This window comes from Marmota monax, unplaced genomic scaffold (assembly GCF_021218885.2).
Source record: "Marmota monax isolate L192 unplaced genomic scaffold, Marmota_monax_Labrador192_F-V1.1 WCK01_AAM20220418_F8-fsc00205, whole genome shotgun sequence".
NCBI lineage: Eukaryota > Metazoa > Chordata > Mammalia > Rodentia > Sciuridae > Marmota > Marmota monax.
In genome coordinates, this window is record NW_026692417.1 from 3046209 (window position 1) to 3064915 (window position 18707).

Sequence of the window (18707 nt, forward strand, 5' to 3'; positions counted from 1 at the left end):
CAGTGATAGGTGAGAATGCTCACAGAACTGACCCAGGCTGTCATGAAAGGCTTATTGGAGGGGGCTTATTGGAGGGGAGGGACATTCATGGGCCTTAAAGAACATTTCGGCAGAGAAGGCGAATTTATTTGTATATGCCCAAGGTGATCTTGTGGAATGAGCTGTAAAAGGGTGCCAGAGGTTTTATATTCTAGTTTCAGTTTTGATCCAGATGGGTTGGAAGAGCTTGCATGTATTATTTCTCGCCCCGATGTAGGGGTGCACGCCTGTAATCCCAGGGATTCGGGAGGATGAGGCAGGAAGATCACAGGTTTGAGGCTAGCTTCAGCAATTTAGTAAGAGACCCTCAGCAATTTAGAATGATCCTGTCTCAAAATAATAATTTTAGGGCTGGGGTTGTGGATCAGCGGTAGTGTGCTTGTCTAGCATGCTGAGGCATTGGGTTCGATTCTCAGCACCGAATACAAATAAATAAAAATAAAGGTCCATCAACAAATAAAACATAAAAAAATAATAATAATTTTAGAAAAAGCAAGAAAGTAATAAAAGGATTGGAGATGTAATTCAGTGGTAAAGCATCCCTGTGTTCAATCCCCAGTACAAAAAAAAAAAAAAATAGAAATCCTTCCTGGACCTCACTGCCTCAGCTGTAAAGCCGAAGAGCAGTCCCTAGTGGTCTGGGGTTTGGATAGTCTCTTGTGTTACATCACAAGCCAGGAGCTGGGGTTGTGGCTCAGTGGTACAGCACTCGCCTAGCATGTGCAAGGCCCTGGGTTCAATCCTCAGCACCATACAAAAATAAATAAATAAATAAATAAAAATAAAGGTATTGTGTCCAACTACAATTAAAAAATAAATATTAAAAATTAAATAAATCACAAACCAGTGAGGAAGCAATATCAGACATTTCTATGCACTATCTCAAAGTAGTGCATAGACTAAAGACCTAGAGAATGTCTCAGAGAAAGCCTTGGGAGGCTTCATGTTCTGTGTGTACCAATGGCTGTACCTGGAGCAACCCAGCACAGTCTCTGACACAATAAATATTTTATTGGATGGAGTGATGAACAAAGGACGTGACAGAGACTATTACCAGATCTTATTGGTCAAAATTGAGACCTATCATGCCCCTAAGTCATCAGATCATTTGGGGCCTTTGCTCCCCAGTAGCCCATGCTTGCTTTCAGGTAAGAGAGAAGAAAGATGTCTAAGAGGAAATTATGCTTTCAGACATCAACTATCCTGGGCCTTTGGTTTTTACAGTAATGAAAGTAGGTCACAAAACAGCTCTGCAAAGTACAGACCCTTGAGGAAAATCCTGGATTCGATGCCAATTTACATTCATTGAGCACCTACTACAATCCACTGTTGAAACATGGCTTAATTCATTAAATCATGGTCTCACAGAGCTTCAATGGAGAGCGTGAGGGTGGGAGCGTTGAGGCTGTAAACACTTGCGGTACTGACTGACCTCAGTACCTCTCTGAGCTTTCAATATATGTGAAATGGAACCAATAAATCCACTACAACAGCTTATGTTAACGAAATGAACACGTGGATGCAAAGTGCTTCATAAATGTTAGTTATTATTGTTCCTTCGGGCACACAAGGCGCTCGCCTCCCGCACAGGGTACACACACTGACGGGTTCACAATCTCACGTATACGCAGATGCAGAGACGTGTGCCGACGCCAGCCGGAGAAGCTCGCGGCGCCTCAAACCCCAGCTCAACGCAGAGCCCCATAGAGAAGCTACTGGATCCTGGGCTTCCCTCCTTTCTCTCAGTTCTTTATGAATGAACTCCGGCCGCGAGGAGTTTTTTTTTTTTTTTTTTTTTTTTTATGAATGGGAGCCCAGGACGTGAATGAAACCGGGAGCCAGCCCCTGTATTCTGATTGGTTACCACGGCTGGGAAACTCCGCCCCCCTGCTCCGCTGGGCGAGTCTCGGGATTGGCGGGCGTGCCCGACCCTAGGGTTTCATTCACAAAAGTCAATGAAACAAAGGGAACGGGTTGGGGGGTAGAGAACTAGGGCCGAGGCAAAGGAAATGCACCAATCAGCTGCTCCCCCGGGCTCACAACTGTCTGCGGCGCCCGGAAAACAAGCCGGTGCGCAGGGGACCTGGGGCAGGGGCCGCCTCGCTCCGGCCTAGCCCCGCGGCCCTCTGTGTGGTCCCTGGCTCCAGCACCGACGCCCCGGCCTCAGGTGAGGCTGCAGGAGAGGGAGGATGGAAGGGAGTGTGTCTGTGATTCTCCTCTTGGCCTCCAACACACCGCGCTCATCTCACCGCCCGCCTCCGCAGATTCCAGGGACGCTGGGTGGGAGGCGCTGGGATTCGGGGTTGGAGGGGGCGCCGGAGTTGTGGGTGTGCGAATGGTGTGCGCTTTGCTTGCTCCGTAGCGCGCGTCTGCGCGCGCCCGCGTACACACACACACACACACACACACACACAGTCTTATGTAACCGAGTTCGGGCAGAGCAGGGCTGCAGAAAGCAGAAACAGATCCTGGCTCCCGGGAGCAGGTGGGACCTCCTTTGGCGGGAGGGGAGTGGTGACTGCTCACGGCCCAGCAGCCAGAAACCTCCACTTCGTCCCAGTGAGTCGGAGAAGTTTCACCATTGGACCCTGAGCCTCGGGAATGTCCCTTCCCCGTCACCCTGACCCCCTCTCACTGTAGCTCTCCCAGGACCTTGTGCGAATACAGCCTCCTCCCTCCCTCCCCAGGTCTCTTCCCCCGCGCGGGGCCCCGGCCGTGTGGCCGGAGGGAGCGGCCGGATGGAGCGGAGGATGAAAGGCGGATACTTGGACCAGCAAGTGCCCTACACCTTCTGCAGCGTGAGCGCCGCGCCAGCCTCCACGCCCGCCCCCTCCCTGCACCCCGCCCCTGCTAGCCCCACAGCCTCCTCCGGGCGGTCCCAGCGGGGTCCTGGGTGGCCCGGTCCCTGAGTCACCCTGGGACCCCAACCCCGCCACCGGGGTAGGCGCCTCAGGGTGACTTGGGAGTACTCTCCCCCTTCTCGCAGAAATCGCCCGGAAATGGGAGCTTGCGCGAAGCGCTCATGATCCCGCAGGGGAAGCTCATGGACCCGGGCTCCCTGCCGCCTCCCGACTCTGAAGGTAAAGAGCCTGAGAGATAAACCGCGACCCTTTCCCCACTCCCCACACCCACATACCGAGGACTGATCCTGGAAATATCCCACACCCCATTTTCCAAAAAGACTCTCCCTCTAAGGGACTCTGTTCATTTTTCTTGGCCCCAACCCCCAAGGTGGAGGGGGGACACTGCGGTTACTAAGGGTTCCTTTTCTCTCACCATTCCCTCCACCTCACCACCAATTTCATTATTCATTCTTCAGATCTCTTCCAGGATCTAAGTCACTTCCAGGAGACATGGCTTGCTGAAGGTGAGTAGTTTCTTGGCCTTTTCTATTATTTGGGGGGCAGACGGCGCGGTGGGGGTGCTAGCAGTCCCATCTAACCTACTTCCTCTGTCTCCTGTCCTTATTCAAGGAGTTCTCCAAGACCCCTTCCCCAAGTCCCTGGCCACTCCGCTCTCCCCATAGTCCAGTGTGGACACTTATATTGATATTTATTTTCTCTGCCCTAAGCCAGGCTTGTGTAACTAGGACGAGGGATGAATCAGACCATTGTGTGGGGTATTTGCTTATTTGAATGGAACTTGGCTCCAGGCCCATTTTCCTGGTTGAAATTTTCATTTGCAAAGTTTGTTTGGCAGGAACCACCAGGCCTAGGTGCATGTTGGGGTGTTGGAGGGGGTCAGCGAGGGACAGTAGGATGAGAAGAAGCAATTAATTTGTTACCTATCTTTGGGAGTTGCCAAAACATTGATCCTTATCCCTTTGGTTTCTCTTCCAAACTCCTAGGGCCAATTTACTGTCTAAGCCAAAAAAAAAAAAAAGTTTCAATAATTCTTTTCTCTGCACTTTGGCAAAGAGGATCTGAGGCTGACTCCCCAAATAGCCTTGATTGTATTTTTAATGACAAGGGTCTTTGCCTCCTGGATGTCTCCACCCCCAGGCAAATTCCCCCCTTCCTGTATGCTGGGGGTTAGTTACAAGCTGGCCAGGATGGGGTCAGTGGCCGGGCCTCCTCTGGGTGGGGTAGTGTGTTCTGGTTGGATTCTTTGGTGTGTTTTGGTGGGGCCTGAGGGTGTCACTGGTGGGGTTGCAGGTGGGAGATGTCATGGTGGTTTAGAAAGTCTGAGAAGGGTTAACACTCCCATCTTGGTTAACACTCCTTTTATTTTAACACTCAGAAAACCAAGATATCAAAAACACTGGAATTCCTTTCTGAGGTTTTTTTTTTTTTTTTCCCCCTCTTCCTTAGGATCTCCACATTTCTCTACCCTGGGTATCCTTCTTTGGAAATTGTTTGAACTTAAACCCAATTCCCCCAGAATCCTCCAAAGAAGGTTGGGGTAGAAAGAAAAGACCTCCAGCTCTATCTGTAGAGGGGAGACTAGGTCTGTCTTGGCGATTATGTTATCTCAAAAATATATATGTTGCCGGAATGACTATTTAGCACAGACCATGTCCTCAAGACATTCTGTGGGATTAAGGCTCACTGGATGCGTGGGTGCTGGAGGAATCTGGGTTCTGGGGTCTTGTGTGCATCTTCTCCGACTTTGCATCTCCTGTGTGGCCAGCTCCCAGTTATAGGCAGAGCTTTGCCAGGGTTGGCTCCCCCCCTCCAGGTTCCGGAGCTGGGCTGGAGCTAAAGAACGCGGAGGTGTCAGTTTCCACGGACTCTCAAACACTTCCTTTCCCAGAGCCTGATTTCAGTCTGACTTCCCATGCTCCTTCCCTTGTCTGTCAGCTGAGGGTCCTGACAGTGGGCAGCTCCAGGACTGTGAGCTAGGGGTGGACTCGGAGGTTGGCATTTTGGCAGCAGTTGGTCCATTTGTGCCTGGATTTGGGATGGAAGGGGGAGGAAAAATGTTCTCATCTCTCAACCTTGGAAGCCCCACCCCTTCGTGGTAGGTCTAGAGATGGTGCGTGTATCTGTCTGCATGTGTCAATATGACAGTGTGCATGTGTGTTTGTGTGTGCGCTCGTGTGCTTGTGTGTGTGTGTGTGTGTGTTACATGCTGCTGCCTTAGCAGTCCCTGTACATTTAAATCCAGTGGGTGTGGAGGTGGGGGTGGGGAATGCAAGGCGGAGGGGGAGCTGGGATCTCCTTGGTTCCCTCTCCTTCCTTCTGAGGGAGCAGCTCAGGTTCCCAGCTGGCGATGGATGGCCAGGCCTGAGGGGGGGATGCTGAGGCCACTTGCTTCTTCTCATTCTCTCTGCGGAGACAGATGCAGCTGCCGGGGCCCTGTTCCCCTGCACCATCCCAGCACCACCCCAGCCTCCTCTCCTGCCTCTTCCCACCAGGTCAGTGTCCCCTGCAGCCCAGGGGGAACTTTGGGGTGGCAGGGAGGGACTATTTCCTTTGGAAACTTGTCAGTGGTGGGGTACATCAGGAGAAATGGGTGCCAGAGCCCAACAACCCCCCATCCCTCAGCTTGGTTTCTTCCTAGAGACTCAATTTGGAGAGAAGCAGCAGATACTTGTAGTGTGGGTGGGGCTGTGGTGAACTGGGTGATGACCAGGTTGACCTGAGCAGGTTTAGAAAGATATTGATGGGGTTGCCAGTTCTACATCTGATATCCGGACATTGGGGATGAGCATTGGTGAGACTCTTTAGAGGCAGCTTAGATATCTTTGGGGTTGGGATTTTCTTATACAGAAGAGGATGAAGTGAGGCTAGGAAGATGTGTCTGATTTCTGGAGAAATCTATTGAGATGCTGGAGAAAGGATCAGGCTGTCACAGGGAAATCCAGGCTCAGGCAGGCTGAGCCCAAGATGCATTTGTTTATGGTGAAAGATGTGCTGGTTCTAGTCCTGGGTTCCTTTCTGGCTTGTCAGGAATCTTTAGGAACCCTTGGGAACAATGACTTTGTGGTGTATTTGGTAGCATGAAACATTGACTCTGAGCCACGTATATCCTTTGTATGAGGCTGGGGTCTGTGAATTCCCAGAAGCCTTGGGATAGGTTCCAGGGGTCCTTCATTCCTCTGATAATGCGTGTAAAATTTTCAGGCGTGCACCATATACAACGGTATATGGATTTTTCTAGGAAGAAAACAATCTCTAGCTTTTAATCAGATTCTAAAGGGATGGGTCTGCGCTCGCTTTTCACAAAAATCATTACTCCTGACCCCTCTTCCAAGGGCTCCCATCCCCTTGACCTTTGGCTTCTTCCTACCTCATCTGTAAGTCCCAAAAGAGACCCCATGTGTGAAGGGTGTACGTGGAGGATGTGTTTCACCCCTGGGTTGCCATGTTGCTGCAAGAGCAAAGTACAGCAATTGGGGTGTGTGTGTCCCCTAATGTGCAAGTCTGTGGGCCTGCATGCAGGTGCCTCAGCATGTCTGTGGGGAGAGATGAGGTTAACCCCCTCCTTAGTCTTCCCTAGCTCAATGCCTCCTTCACCATCTTTTTTCCTCCTCCCCTTCCAGAACTCTTCTGGAGACAAATGTCCCCTCCACAGATAGAGAACTGGTTCCTTCCAGTATCAAGGCTGCCAGGGTGGAGGCAGGGTGAGGGTGAGAGCTGAAGCCAGTGGCCACACAATGGAGCAGAAGCTCCAGAGAATGCATGTCTAGCCCTTTCACCGCAAGACTGACTCCTGGGAAGGTGACGGGCATCCATGTGTAGATAGATGGGTAATGTCTATGGTGGGCTTCACTGCTAAGCTATTTTAACTTCCTAATTTTTTGGAGCCCCTTTTGGGAGGCCCTCAAGTCCTTCTTTTACTGACTCCTTGTTGGAAGGACAGCCCCTAAAAATCTCTTTCTCTGGCTTTCTCTATCTGGGCATTTTGCTGGTTTGACCGCTTTCCTTCCCCCTTCTTAATCATCTGCCATGACCCCAGGCAGATCATGCCCACCTTACTGCCAAGATGGAACTGGGGCAGACCCTGGCATACTGGCTCAATAGCCAGAATTCAGCCAAGTCAACAAGTAAATAGAGTGGTGTTTAAAAAAGAAAGAAAGAAAAATAAATAGAGTGGTATTCACTCAGGACCAAACCTGGTAATTAAAAATTCTCCTGCTCTCCAGGAACGCAAGGCTCTGCTGCTGTTCCTATTTCTATCCTTGTTGATGGTGTCTGGGTGACTGAGGGTTCTGATATACTCTTTTGGGAGAAGGCCAGTGCCTGGGAGGAGGGGCTAATCAGGGACTGGGTTCACTCCTGGCTCTGGGGAGAGAATGGCGACACCTCTTTTGGGGTGGGAGCTGTATGCTGGGGGAAGCCTCCTCTGAGGGGTTCTGGTTCAGCTTTCGGGCTTGAGGCAAGATGACCTCCAGGGCTCTGTGCTCTCTAGCTCAGTGACGTCATCAGGAGATGCCCCTAGCCCATTACCTCAGTGGAAACTGACCGCTAATGAGGCCCCATGAGGGGCCTAGACTACGTCAGCCACCCCAAAGTTCTGTACTTCCCTTGCCCTTGGGACTAAGTAGCAAAGAGGGAATGTTGCTCCCCCTGCTCCCCCTTCCTGACACCTTTGGGGTATGGCCTATGAAGGGACAAGGGGTGAACTTGTACCTTGAGCAGCTGAGCAGTTCTTCAACCTTTCCTTTATTCCTGTGCTTTCCAAATGAGCTTATCCTTAAGTGTCACTAGGGTCAGTTGTTAAAAATGCAGGTTCCTGGCTGGGGATGTGGCTCAGTGGTAGAGTGCTTAGCATGCCCAAGGCCCTGGATTCAATCCCTAGCACCACCACCACCACCACCACCACCACACACACACACACACACACACAAAAAAAATGCAAGTGCCTGGGCTACCTTGTCCCATAGAAAGAGACTTTCCAGGGGAAAGGACTGGGAATCAGTGTGTGGTAATGAAGCCCAGGAGATTCTTGAATCAGGCCAGTTGGGGAATGGCTGGCCACCTTTGTGCTATAGTTGGGCTCCTGAAAAGATGTGTGTGAGCTGGGTGTTTACGCCAAGGTATTTCATGTCCTTCTGATTTATCTGGTCACTTTAGGATTGTATTATATTGACTACCACAAATTCTTCTTTAATTGATGTGACTCCTGATTCTTAAACTTCCTCACTACCATCTCTGTCAAGAAATCAACTATCTATAAACCTATATTTAAAAGAATTTGGCCCCTCTGATACTTAAAGCAAAGTCAGTTGTGAAAGATCCTTCTGCCAAACAGCTTACCACAGTCCTTTACAAATGTAAAAGACTTTGTAAAATGTGCTTTTGGGGACTGGCTCTGCCTCTTGTGTCACTTGATGTGGGGAGAGGGAGAACCTCAGGATGAGGGAAGGACTGGCCTAGTTAGATCTCTTTCCTTTTTTTTCCCCCAATATTTATTTTTTAGTTTTAGATGGACACAATATCTTTATTTTATCTTTATGTGGTGCTGAGGATCAAACCCAGTACCTCATGCATGGTGGATGAGAACTCCACCACCAACCACTTTGCCACAACCCTGCCCTTTCCTTCTTGTTCCTAGGCCCCAAATGCTGGCTTGTGTGAGCCTGAGGAAAGGGGTCAGAGAATAAGGTTTTAGGTATCTGCTCTGAGCCAGACCCTTCTCTGGGTGCTGGAGAATCAGATGAACAAGACAGACGAAGCCCTTGCCCTTGTGGAGTTTAACTTTCTGGTGGAGGAGATGGAGAATAAATATGAACATTCATTAAAAAGATAAGTTTAGGGCCACAGATGTTGGAGAGAAAATCAAACAGATGTGAGCCAGGTGCAGTGACACACACCTGTAATCAGGAAGCTGAGGCAGGAGGGATCACAAGTTCAAAGCCAGCCTCAACTTAGCAAGGTCCTAAGCAACTTAGTGAGACCCTGTCTCTAAATAAATTTTTATCAAGGGGCTGGGTATGTGGCTCAGTGGTTAAGCATCCTTGGGTTCAGTTCCCAGTTTAAAAAAAAAAAAAAAGTGATAAAAAACCAGGAGGGATCACTTTGATTTGAGTGGTCAGATAGGCCTCTGAAGAGGTGTTAAAGTGAGTTGAGACCTTGATAGCCGGAAAATAAAATCAGGCAAGGATCTGGGGAGGAGGGGCTGAGTTTAACAGGGTTGAAGGCTAAAGAGGAGACCAGATGCTAAAGAGTGACAGGCAGGACCATGCTGGGCCTGGGAAGCCAAGAATAAGAGTTTGGATTTCATACTTTAAGCAAGAGAGAAAAATAATTAGATTTTTCTTTTCTTTTCTTTTTTTTTTTTTGGTAAAAAGATGACTCTGGGGGCTGGGTTTGTGGCTCAGTGGTAGAGCACTTGCCTAGCATGTGTGAGACACTATGTTCAATTCTCAGCACCGCATAAAAATAAATAAAGATCCATCAACAACTAATAAAAATATTTTTTAAAAAAAGATCACTTTGACAGCTATGTAGAGAACATCAGGCTATAGGAGGTGAGAGTGGGAGCAGAGAATTCCCAGAAGAGGGTGTATCCAAGTCAGAAACTGTGGAGCCTTGACCACAGGGACACTGAAGAGATGGGGGTGTGTTTGTACAGGTTGGGGATGTGGAGGTAGCCATCACTAGCCATCTCCTTATGCTCCTCACCAGCCATTCTGAACTCTGAGTTGTTTTATCCATCAGTTTCCACATTGTCCAATTTGAGAGCAGTCTCCAGGGCATGAGAGTCCAGTCTCTTTGGGCTACAGGTTCCATTGCTTCACCTTAGATCCAGTCACTTCCTGGACTATCAGAAAGTTCTTTTTTTTTTTTTTTTTTTTAATATTCGTTTATTTTTTAGTTGTTGTTGGACACAGTATCTTTACTTATTTATATGTGGTGCTGAGGATCGAACCCAGGGCCTCACTTGTGCTAGTCAAACACTCTACCGCTGAGCCACAACTCCAGCCCATCAGAAAGTTCTTCTTCCCCTTCCTGCTATAATCCTTTTCTTTTTCCCCTTAAGAGAGAGCAAAAGTGGGCCAAAACCCTGGGGTCCAGGGAGGTACTCCACTGTACATCCATCTGAGAAGCCCACTCCTGGAAAGGCCAGGATAAGAACTACAATTTAGAGTCCGGATGTGCCAGGATGAGCTGCTGTTCTATTTTTGTTTTCCTGACTATTTTCAAACCCAGCTCCACCCACCTGGCACTGTAGGAGTGCTTCTTAGACCTCCAGGCTTGGGAACCCTGCTCTCTCCAGTCTCCTCCTCTCCCATCCTCTGTCCTCTTTTCGCCTTTCTTGAACCTTCCTCTTTCCTCTTAGATCTCCTTTCCTGGGATTTAAAACTCTTGGGCATCTCAAAATCATCTGGAACATTGTTTAAAATGCAGATTCCTGGGGGCTGGGACTATAGCTCAGTGGCAGAGCACTTGCCTAGCATTCCTGAGGTACTGGGTTCAATCCTCAACACCACATTAAAAAAAAAATAAACATATGAAATAAAGGCATTGTGTCCATCTACAAGTATTAAAAAAAATTTAAAAATGCAGATTCCTGGACCTTCCCATATTCTGAATCTCCCTATTTGATTCCAGATCCATAGGATCCCACTCCTTGTAACCCCTGCCCATCCCAGGTGGGACTCTGCTGTGGGCTCAGAGGAAGCTGGGTAATCTCTGAAGGGCGGGCCTGTCTGCACTAAAGAAAAGTGAAGGGAATAAAGAAAAGCATCAAGGAAAAGATTGGAATCTGCTCAGACAGGTTCTGGGAACATGCAGTCTTTCCTCCAGGGTCTTAGTGGAGCCTAGGGGTGGAGGTGGAGTTGCCTGCAGTCTAAGGCAGGCTGTTGTTCCCTCCAGGGCTGGTTCTGATCTGCAAGGTTGCAATAATGGTTCTGCCAGGGGCTGCCACTTAGGGTTCCAATGTTGGACTCACCTCTGACTTCTGACCTCTCTGTGCAGCTCAGGTACCAGACAGTGATGAGCAGTTTGTTCCTGATTTCCATTCAGAAAACTGTGAGTAGAGGGCTTTAGGTGGAGGGAGTTGGGAAAGGGGGGGCTGGAGGGGTTGGGGGGACAGGAAATGAGTCACAGGAATATCACCTGAGACCAGTTTACTTTCTCCTAAAGAAAGGGTGAAGGTCAGGGCTCCCCATTCTTGGGTATGGACTCAAAGACCAAGGAAATAACTGGGAGATAAAGCCCTAGGTCCAAATGTGGGGTTTGTCTCCCCCTAGCCTTGTGACCTTGGAGCAGGATACTTTCTCTCTCTGATCCTGCATTTCCTTGTGTCTAAAGTGAGGGGCTCAGGCCTATTCAGTAGAACCCAGTTCTGTTGTTTTCTAAGGTTTTATACAATTCAGGTGATTTTGCCCCTCAGGAGACATTTTGCAATATAGACATTTTTTGTTTGGATGTTACTGGCATCTAGTGAATGGGTAGAGGCCAACAGTGCTTCTAGAAAAAAAAATTCTATGATGCTCAAGTTAGCCACCCACATAAATAAATAAATAAATAAATAAAAAGTCCAGCCTCGATATCAATAATGCCACCATTGAAAAATGATGCTTTGCCAGGTGCAGTGGCACATGCCTGTAATCCCAGTAACTCAGGAGGCAGGAGGATCACAAATTCAAGACCAGCCTCAGCAAATTAGCAAGGCTCTAAGCAAGTTAGTGAGATCCTGTCTCAAAATGAAAAATGAAAAGGGCTGGGGATGTGGCTCAGTGGTTAAGCACTGCTGGGTAGTTCAATCAACAGTACAAAGAAAAATAACAACAACAAACAAACAAAAAGAAAAACAGAAAAATGCTCCTTTAATGTCAGATACTTTGCTTCCAACTATCTTCACCAATGAAATGATACAGGGTGCGAAGAATGAAAAACAAGTAACAGAACCATTGATGACAGGGCCTTTGACTGGAGTGCAGTAAGCCAGGATGTCATGTACACTGGCAGCCAGGCCTGGTAGCTGGACTTAGGGAATCCAGTAAGGGCCATGCTCTTCACAGATAATTAGGAGCATGTGTATGCTTTTCAGCTGACATTCAAGAGGGCTAATATCCAACCTTAACTAGAAAGATTCTTTATAGCACCAAATAAGAAAACATGTCCCTCCCTTGGAACTTTCCAGGGCACTCAGGAAAACCAAAGGCCCTAGGTTCGAGGTGCTCCTTCCTACAAAGGGTTTTCTGGGATGAGAGCTTGCATTTATTATGTTGACATTTTAGACAGTTTCTTTGGTTAATACTGGTCATTAGGCTGATGTCTAAAACTAGATATAATGAAAACAGCCAAAATGTTCAAGTGTCTAACTACAGATCTTAGAAAATTGAGACCCAGAGAGGAGAGGAAGATGTACCAGTGACGCAGCTAGTCCTCAAAGAATAGAAGGTGTTAGAAGCCCTGTCTGCCTCTTGTGTGACATACTCTGCTCTTGTTCTGCCCTCATCCCTACCTGTGCAGTAGCTTTCCATAGCCCCACCACCAGGATCAAGAAGGAGCCCCAGAGTCCCTGCACAGATCCGGCCCTGTCCTGTAGCAGAAAGCCGCCACTTCCCTACCACCATGGCGAGCAGTGCCTTTATTCCAGGTGAGTCCCATCATGGGCACGGTGAAGGGTAGTCAAGGTGTCAGAAGGAGGGAGGAACTCCCACTTGGGGTGGAGGGCTTCAGGGAAACCACCCGCCATGAACAGAGGCAGCAGTGGATGCAAGTGACAACAGAGGGGATTTCTTAGCTCCTGTAAGGAGCAGCCCAGATAAGGACTTCCTCTAAGTAGGCAGGATGGACAATGCAAAGGATAGCTTCAGGGACATGTGTTAAGGCCAGCGCAGACTGCTTTCACTCAGAGGCCTACTATGACAAAAACACATTTGCTCTGGACTGGGGAGAGGTGTTCTTAAGATTAGGCCTGTTTCAGAATTGAGAAGAGAAAGAATTCACTTAGGGCTGAGTCCCAGTCCCTTCTGCCCTTCCTTTCCTTGTAATCCCTGTTATTTCACTTCCCTGTGAAGGATTCAAAGATGCTCACCCAGCTTCTCTTCTTTCTCATCCTGGTCTCCCCTTAGCTCCAGTGCCTATGACCCCCCCAGACAAGTCACCATCAAGTCCCCCACTCCTGGTGCCCCTGGACAATCGCCCCTGCAGCCCTTTCCCAGGGCAGAACAACGGAGTTTCCTGAGATCCTCTGGCACCTCCCAGCCCCACCCTGGCCATGGGTACCTCGGGGAGCATAGGTAAAGAAACAGATCCACTACACCTGGGGGCCCAGGCCTCACCAGTCTGTCCTCAATCCCTGAGCTCTCCATAGAGACCTGGCATGGGGGGAGAGAGGGAGGAAGGGATACTGAAGCAGGCCCTACTCCAGAGCTCACTGGTCAGGCCTGGGAGTGACAAACTGGAGGAGGGATTAACATAAGATTTTCTTCTCTTTCTTCTCCATCCAACTACATCCAGCTCCGTCTTCCAGCAGCCCCTGGATGTGTGCCACTCCTTCACATCTTCTCAGGGAGGGGGCCGGGAACCCCTCCCAGCCCCCTACCAACACCAGCTATCGGAGCCCTGCCCACCCTACCCCCAACAGAGCTTCAAGCAGGAATACCATGACCCTCTATATGAACAGGCGGGCCAGGCCATAGGCCAGGGTGGGGTCAGTGGGCACAGGTACCCAGGGGCGGGGGTGGTGATCAAACAGGAGCGGACAGACTTCACCTACGACTCAGGTAAGAGACTGTCCTGGGGAGGGACTCAGAGGAGTTTTTCTGCGATTGCCAGGTGGGGTGCCATGTGCTCAATGAGTAGTTCAGTTAAGCCCAAGTGTCTCCACAAGGTTTTTCTATTATCCAGCTCATAAGTTCAACCCACTGATTCACTTCCCTCCCCCCTCCCCCCTCCCCCCCATTCCAAAGAATTCTTTTTTTTCTTTTTTGTGGTGCTGGGGATTGAACCTAGGGCCTTGTGCATGAGAGGCAAACACTCTACCAACTGAGCTATAGCCCCAGCCCAAGAATTGTCATTTTCCAGTCAGCAAACATTCAAATAAAAAGGGGTATACAGATCTTTGTCCTCAGGTAGCTTATAACAATAGGAGAGTTAAGGTATTTATTTCTATTTGGGTTTTAGTAATCTACTTAAAAAGTAAAATACTGTACCTGGAACATGAGTGTACAGAGTTGAGGATACAAAGTTGAATAGAATGTGTCACCACTGGTCCCTGTCTCCAGCAGAAGTTTAAAAATACAAAGTGATTTGAATAAGAGAAACATGAACTAGAAACTAGTTAGGCTCTTAGTTTCCCATAGGAATGCAGGGCTAATATATGGTTTCCACATCCCACCCCACCCCCCAAAAGCTGGGTACCTGAAATAGGGACTGCTTTAAATTCTAGTTCCACCTCGCTGTTGACAGGAGTGAGATGTACTCAGCTATGTTCATAAATAGCTATAGTTCAAAGCCTCAACTACAGAGGGAAGACCATTCTCAAGAAGGGCACAGAAAACTGGCGTCTCTTCTTTCCTCCTGGTTTCTGTACTAAATTGAAGTCTATCAGCAATTTTGCATTAGAAAAAGAAGTCCAGAGATTAGGGTAGGCGCAGAGTTAGCTAAGAGCTTTAGAACTTCCCTTTTCCTGGTACCCAGTCTTTCAGGGGCAGGGAGGTGAACCACAAACCCCGCAGCTGCCCGACTGAGAACCGGATGGGTGCTCTCGTCCTCAAACACAGGGCACAGCCAGGCCTGGCTGTGAGGTAGTGGGAGGAGGAGGAGGGAGATGCTCTTGCGGCTGACCTTCAAAGGCTGTAGACCGGAGGGATCGTGTTACATGCCCTTGAACTCCCGCCCCTCCCCCGTCAGCTTCCCTGAATGGAGTCAGGAATTCCATTCACAAAATGGAGGCTTGAATGAAGCCGCCCTCCCGCCTCCTCCCGGAGGTGTCGGGTTTCAGCCTCTCATTCATAGGTGGGAGTGGAGGGGGAGGGCGGGAAGGGGTTGGAACTGGAAAGGGTGGCTTTACACAGCGGGTTCCCGAGGTGGAGTGGGGGGGTTTCAATGCTAAGGAAGGGAATTGAGTGCAAAGAGCTGTTAACCTGAAATAGCAGCCCAGTGCCCACCGCTGCTTCCCCAGATGCACGCACGCACAGGCACAGGGCTGAGAACCTGACCTGTTGACCGGACGTTTGCCGGTTCCGAGGGAATCTTAGGCGTGGACACTGAACCCTTTCTCCCCCGGAGGTTCATCTCTCACTCCCCTCCTCCCCCTGAACTCACAGGAAACAGCTGCTCCCTGGAATCTTGGGCCTTGTGGAACAGCTTGCCCAGCCCCAGCTGCTGCCATCTATGCCCTCTGCCCCAGCCCTCAAGCTGAGGGGCTCAAGCCTCGTGCTCCCTCTGGGTGAACTTCCCCTGGGATTTGGTGGTGGGCAGGCAACTGGGAAAGGAACAGTCACCGGAAAGCAGGCTGGCAGGAAGAACTTGAAAGTGTGTAGGACTTCCTCCTCCCCTCTCCCGCCAGCTGCATCCCAGCCACCTGTAACATCACCCTTTCTCCACCCCTCACAGATGTCCCTGGGTGTGCATCAATGTACCTCCACACAGAGGGCTTCTCCGGGGCCTCCCCAGGTGATGGGGCCATGGGTAAGGCAGCCCCCTCCTTCCCCTGTCAAGCCCTCAAGTTGGGGGAGGGGGCTTTGTTGGGGGGAAGCTCTCCTTAGCCAGGAGTCCCTGTGGATTATCAGTAAACTCTTAGATCTCAGCAACTCCCAACTTCCTCCACAAGGCTATGGCTATGAGAAACTTCTGCGACCATTCCCAGATGATGTCTGCGTTGTCCCTGAGAAATATGAAGGTCAGAGTGATTTCTTGGGAGGGTCAGGGTCTGATCTACATCCCCTACTGGCTGTGTCCCTGAAGAAATCACATTACATTTCATTGATGCAAGCTGGGTGACAAATGGGAAAGGGTCTGGAGAGGCCCCTTGAGGAGATACCCTGGGAGAAGGGAGGAAGTTGGCTGGGGCACCAGAAGACACAAAGCCCCCATACCTCCTATTTCTGCATTCTCCAGGAGACATCAAGCAGGAAGGAGTTGGGGCATTCCGAGAGGGGCCACCCTACCAGCGCCGGGGTGCCTTGCAGCTATGGCAGTTTCTGGTGGCCCTACTGGATGACCCAACGAATGCCCATTTCATTGCCTGGACAGGCCGGGGGATGGAGTTCAAACTAATTGAACCTGAGGAGGTGGGTATATCAGAGTGTCTCCACCCCTCCTTGCCAATGTCTTTGGAGCCTGGAGATAAGAGAATAGTGGCATGTGCCTTCACTATTACCCTCGTTCTACATAACCTGAGTTCATGAGCTGGTACTAGTTGTATGGCTGGCTTAACATTTGGCACCAAGAATATCAAGTTTTGCCTGGCACAATAGCACACACCTGTAATCCCATCAACTCAGGAGGTTGAGGCAGGAGAGATCACAAGTCTGGGGCCAGCCTGGGCAAATAAGCAAGACCCTGTTTCAAAAAATAAATAAGTCAGGAGTAGGGTTGGGGCTGTGGCTCAGCAGTAGCACACTTGCCTGGCATGTGTGAGGCACTGGGTTCAATTCTCAGCACCACATATATAAATAAATAAAATAAAGGTCTATCAACAACCAAAATTATATTAAAAAAAAAGTCAGGAGTATATCTTGAAGGTAGATTGACTCTGGATTCAACTCCTAGTACCACACACACAAAAAGAAAATTATCTCAAGTGCTCTGACACCCCACACCCCCACTTTTTCTCTGAGATAGCATCTCCACCCTAAAACTTGTCTCTTTTGTCCTCAGGTCGCCAGGCTCTGGGGCATCCAGAAGAACCGGCCAGCCATGAATTACGACAAGCTGAGCCGCTCACTGCGATACTATTATGAGAAAGGCATCATGCAGAAGGTGGGGAAGAGGGCAGAGAGTCCAAAGACAAGGGGTAGGGGCAGTGACTGTGGGGAGGTGACAGCAAAGGGGCAAGGAGAGCATTTTTCAGCAAGTCTGTAAGAGGAGAAAGTGAACTTCTGAAGGGAATCTGCACGGGAGGGAAAGGTTCCCACACTTCTACCTGGACATGAAGAAGGGCTCTGTCCCCCAGTCCTATCTTGAGGTTGGGTATACCTCGACTGACTGACCTAGCTTCTCTCTCCCCTTAGGTGGCTGGTGAGCGATATGTATACAAATTTGTGTGTGAGCCTGAGGCCCTATTCTCTCTGGCCTTCCCGGACAATCAGCGTCCAGCTCTGAAAGCTGAATTTGACCGGCCAATCAGTGAAGAGGACACAGTCCCTTTGTCCCACTTGGATGAGAGCCCTGCCTACCTCCCAGAGCTGGCTGGCCCTGCCCAGCCCTTTGGCCCCAAGGGTGGCTACTCTTACTAGCCACCAACAACTTCTCCCTCCATTAGGGGTGGGTGCTGCCCTGTGTACATATCAATGAATTTGGTGAAGGCCTCATTCTGAAACCCACAGACGTCTCTGGGGCAGATCCCTGCTATCCCATCAGCTGCCCTGGCCCATAGAGTTGCTCACCAGAGTCTTTGGGAAGCGAAAGTAGAAAAAGGGCAAATCTAAAGGTGGAATCTCAGAAGCTCCCCGCTGGGAGGGGGTCACGACCATCCTCAGGAGTTCAGGTCAGCCTCTTCCTAAGTCCTACTTGGAGGCCTAAACCCTGTTTCCCTTCCCTACCAAGTGATTGTTCTGTTTCAGGGGACAGAGAAGGAACTTCCCAACTTTATCCTGGCAGGCTAGCCAGGAAGTTCACTTGAGCTCCCCAGTTCTTACATTATGGGGAGACAGAAGCCTAGACTCTACACCGCCCTAAGCTGTGGCCCTGGAGAACTTGGGATGCCCGTTCTTGGTGCTCTCCTCCCGTAGGCAGGAACCTGGGATGGGGATACTGGACAGAGGTGGGGGGGATGGGTTCCTAGGGGCTCTTTGCCTCTCCTCTGCCTTTTCCTAGGCCCACCCAGGCTTGGGATTCCACCTCCACCTCATCTGCCAGACCTTAATAAAGGCCCCTACTGTTAGTTCTGCTTGCTCTTTGCTGCCTTGGGCATGGACCTGGAAGAGAAAGATCTGGACTTGGGGCAGATAACTGAAGTTTGGGGCCTGTCCCTGACACTTAATTTCCTATGCTGATTTGGAAAAAAAGTAGTTCACTTCTGACTTTAGCTTTCCTCTGAAAAATGGGCTTCACAATACCTGCTTTTTCCTCTCCCAGAATTATTATTCAAGGACCCAGAAACAACTGATAAGACATACTTTGTTAAAAAAAAAAAAAGACATACTTTGTAATCTAGGTGGGGCCCCCTTGGCCACTGAAGCATGGTTCCTGCAACGGTATTTATGCCCCTGGGGAAGGGGCAGGTGGGATCCTGAGCTGCAAGGCCTTCCCTCTGGGGACTTAGGCAAAGACAGATCTGCAGTTTCTGTGATCACAGTTGCTCCCATGACTGGATGTACCCCAAATTGTACATCCTGCCTCAGCTCCAAATTGCTATTTTTGCTAGAATTGGAGATAAGTGTTGTCTGGAAAATGAACCAAAGGAGAAAGGCACCTAGGCAAGTGAGTTCTGGGGGAGGCTAGAGCAGGCAAGTGAAGGAGACTTATCTTCCAGGGACTGGGCAGTGGGAAACAGCAGATTCTCCTTGTAAATTTGGGAGAGACAAGAGTCCTGAGGGTGGGTAGAAAAGTAACACAGAAGCATGTGACTAAGGAGCTATGACAGGAGGAGTAGCTGAG

General features: G+C 49.6%; 1 protein-coding gene across 8 annotated transcripts; it reads left to right on the top strand.

Annotated features, from left to right (window-relative positions):
* The first annotated feature begins 2007 nt into the window (after positions 1 to 2007).
* Positions 2008 to 17991, top strand: Etv4 (ETS variant transcription factor 4). 8 transcript variants are annotated; one of them, XM_046442853.2, is made up of 13 exons: positions 2008 to 2206; positions 2727 to 2837; positions 3026 to 3119; positions 3359 to 3406; positions 10905 to 10958; positions 12408 to 12534; positions 13013 to 13180; positions 13401 to 13666; positions 15501 to 15575; positions 15718 to 15786; positions 16005 to 16177; positions 16767 to 16868; positions 17120 to 17991. In XM_046442853.2, exons 2-13 carry the CDS (start codon positions 2778 to 2780, stop codon positions 17342 to 17344), a joined length of 1461 nt encoding a protein of 486 aa, XP_046298809.1. In that variant the 5' UTR covers positions 2008 to 2206; positions 2727 to 2777; the 3' UTR covers positions 17345 to 17991. The 8 variants fall into 8 exon arrangements, with proteins under 8 accessions (XP_046298809.1, XP_046298810.1, XP_046298811.1 ...); XM_046442854.2 differs by having other exon boundaries at positions 15501 to 15560; XM_058578776.1 differs by lacking the exon at positions 2008 to 2206 and adding an exon at positions 2482 to 2598.
* The last annotated feature ends 716 nt before the right edge of the window (positions 17992 to 18707 follow it).

Bases quoted from the DNA above. Each gene is read 5' to 3' on its own strand.
- Etv4 (XM_046442853.2), top strand. From the start codon at position 2,778: ATGGAGCGGAGGATGAAAGGCGGATACTTGGACCAGCAAGTGCCCTAC. The intron at 12,535-13,012 runs GTGAGTCCCATC...GTCTCCCCTTAG, and splicing joins GAGCAGTGCCTTTATTCCAG to CTCCAGTGCCTATGACCCCC. The intron at 13,667-15,500 runs GTAAGAGACTGT...CACCCCTCACAG, and splicing joins AGACTTCACCTACGACTCAG to ATGTCCCTGGGTGTGCATCA.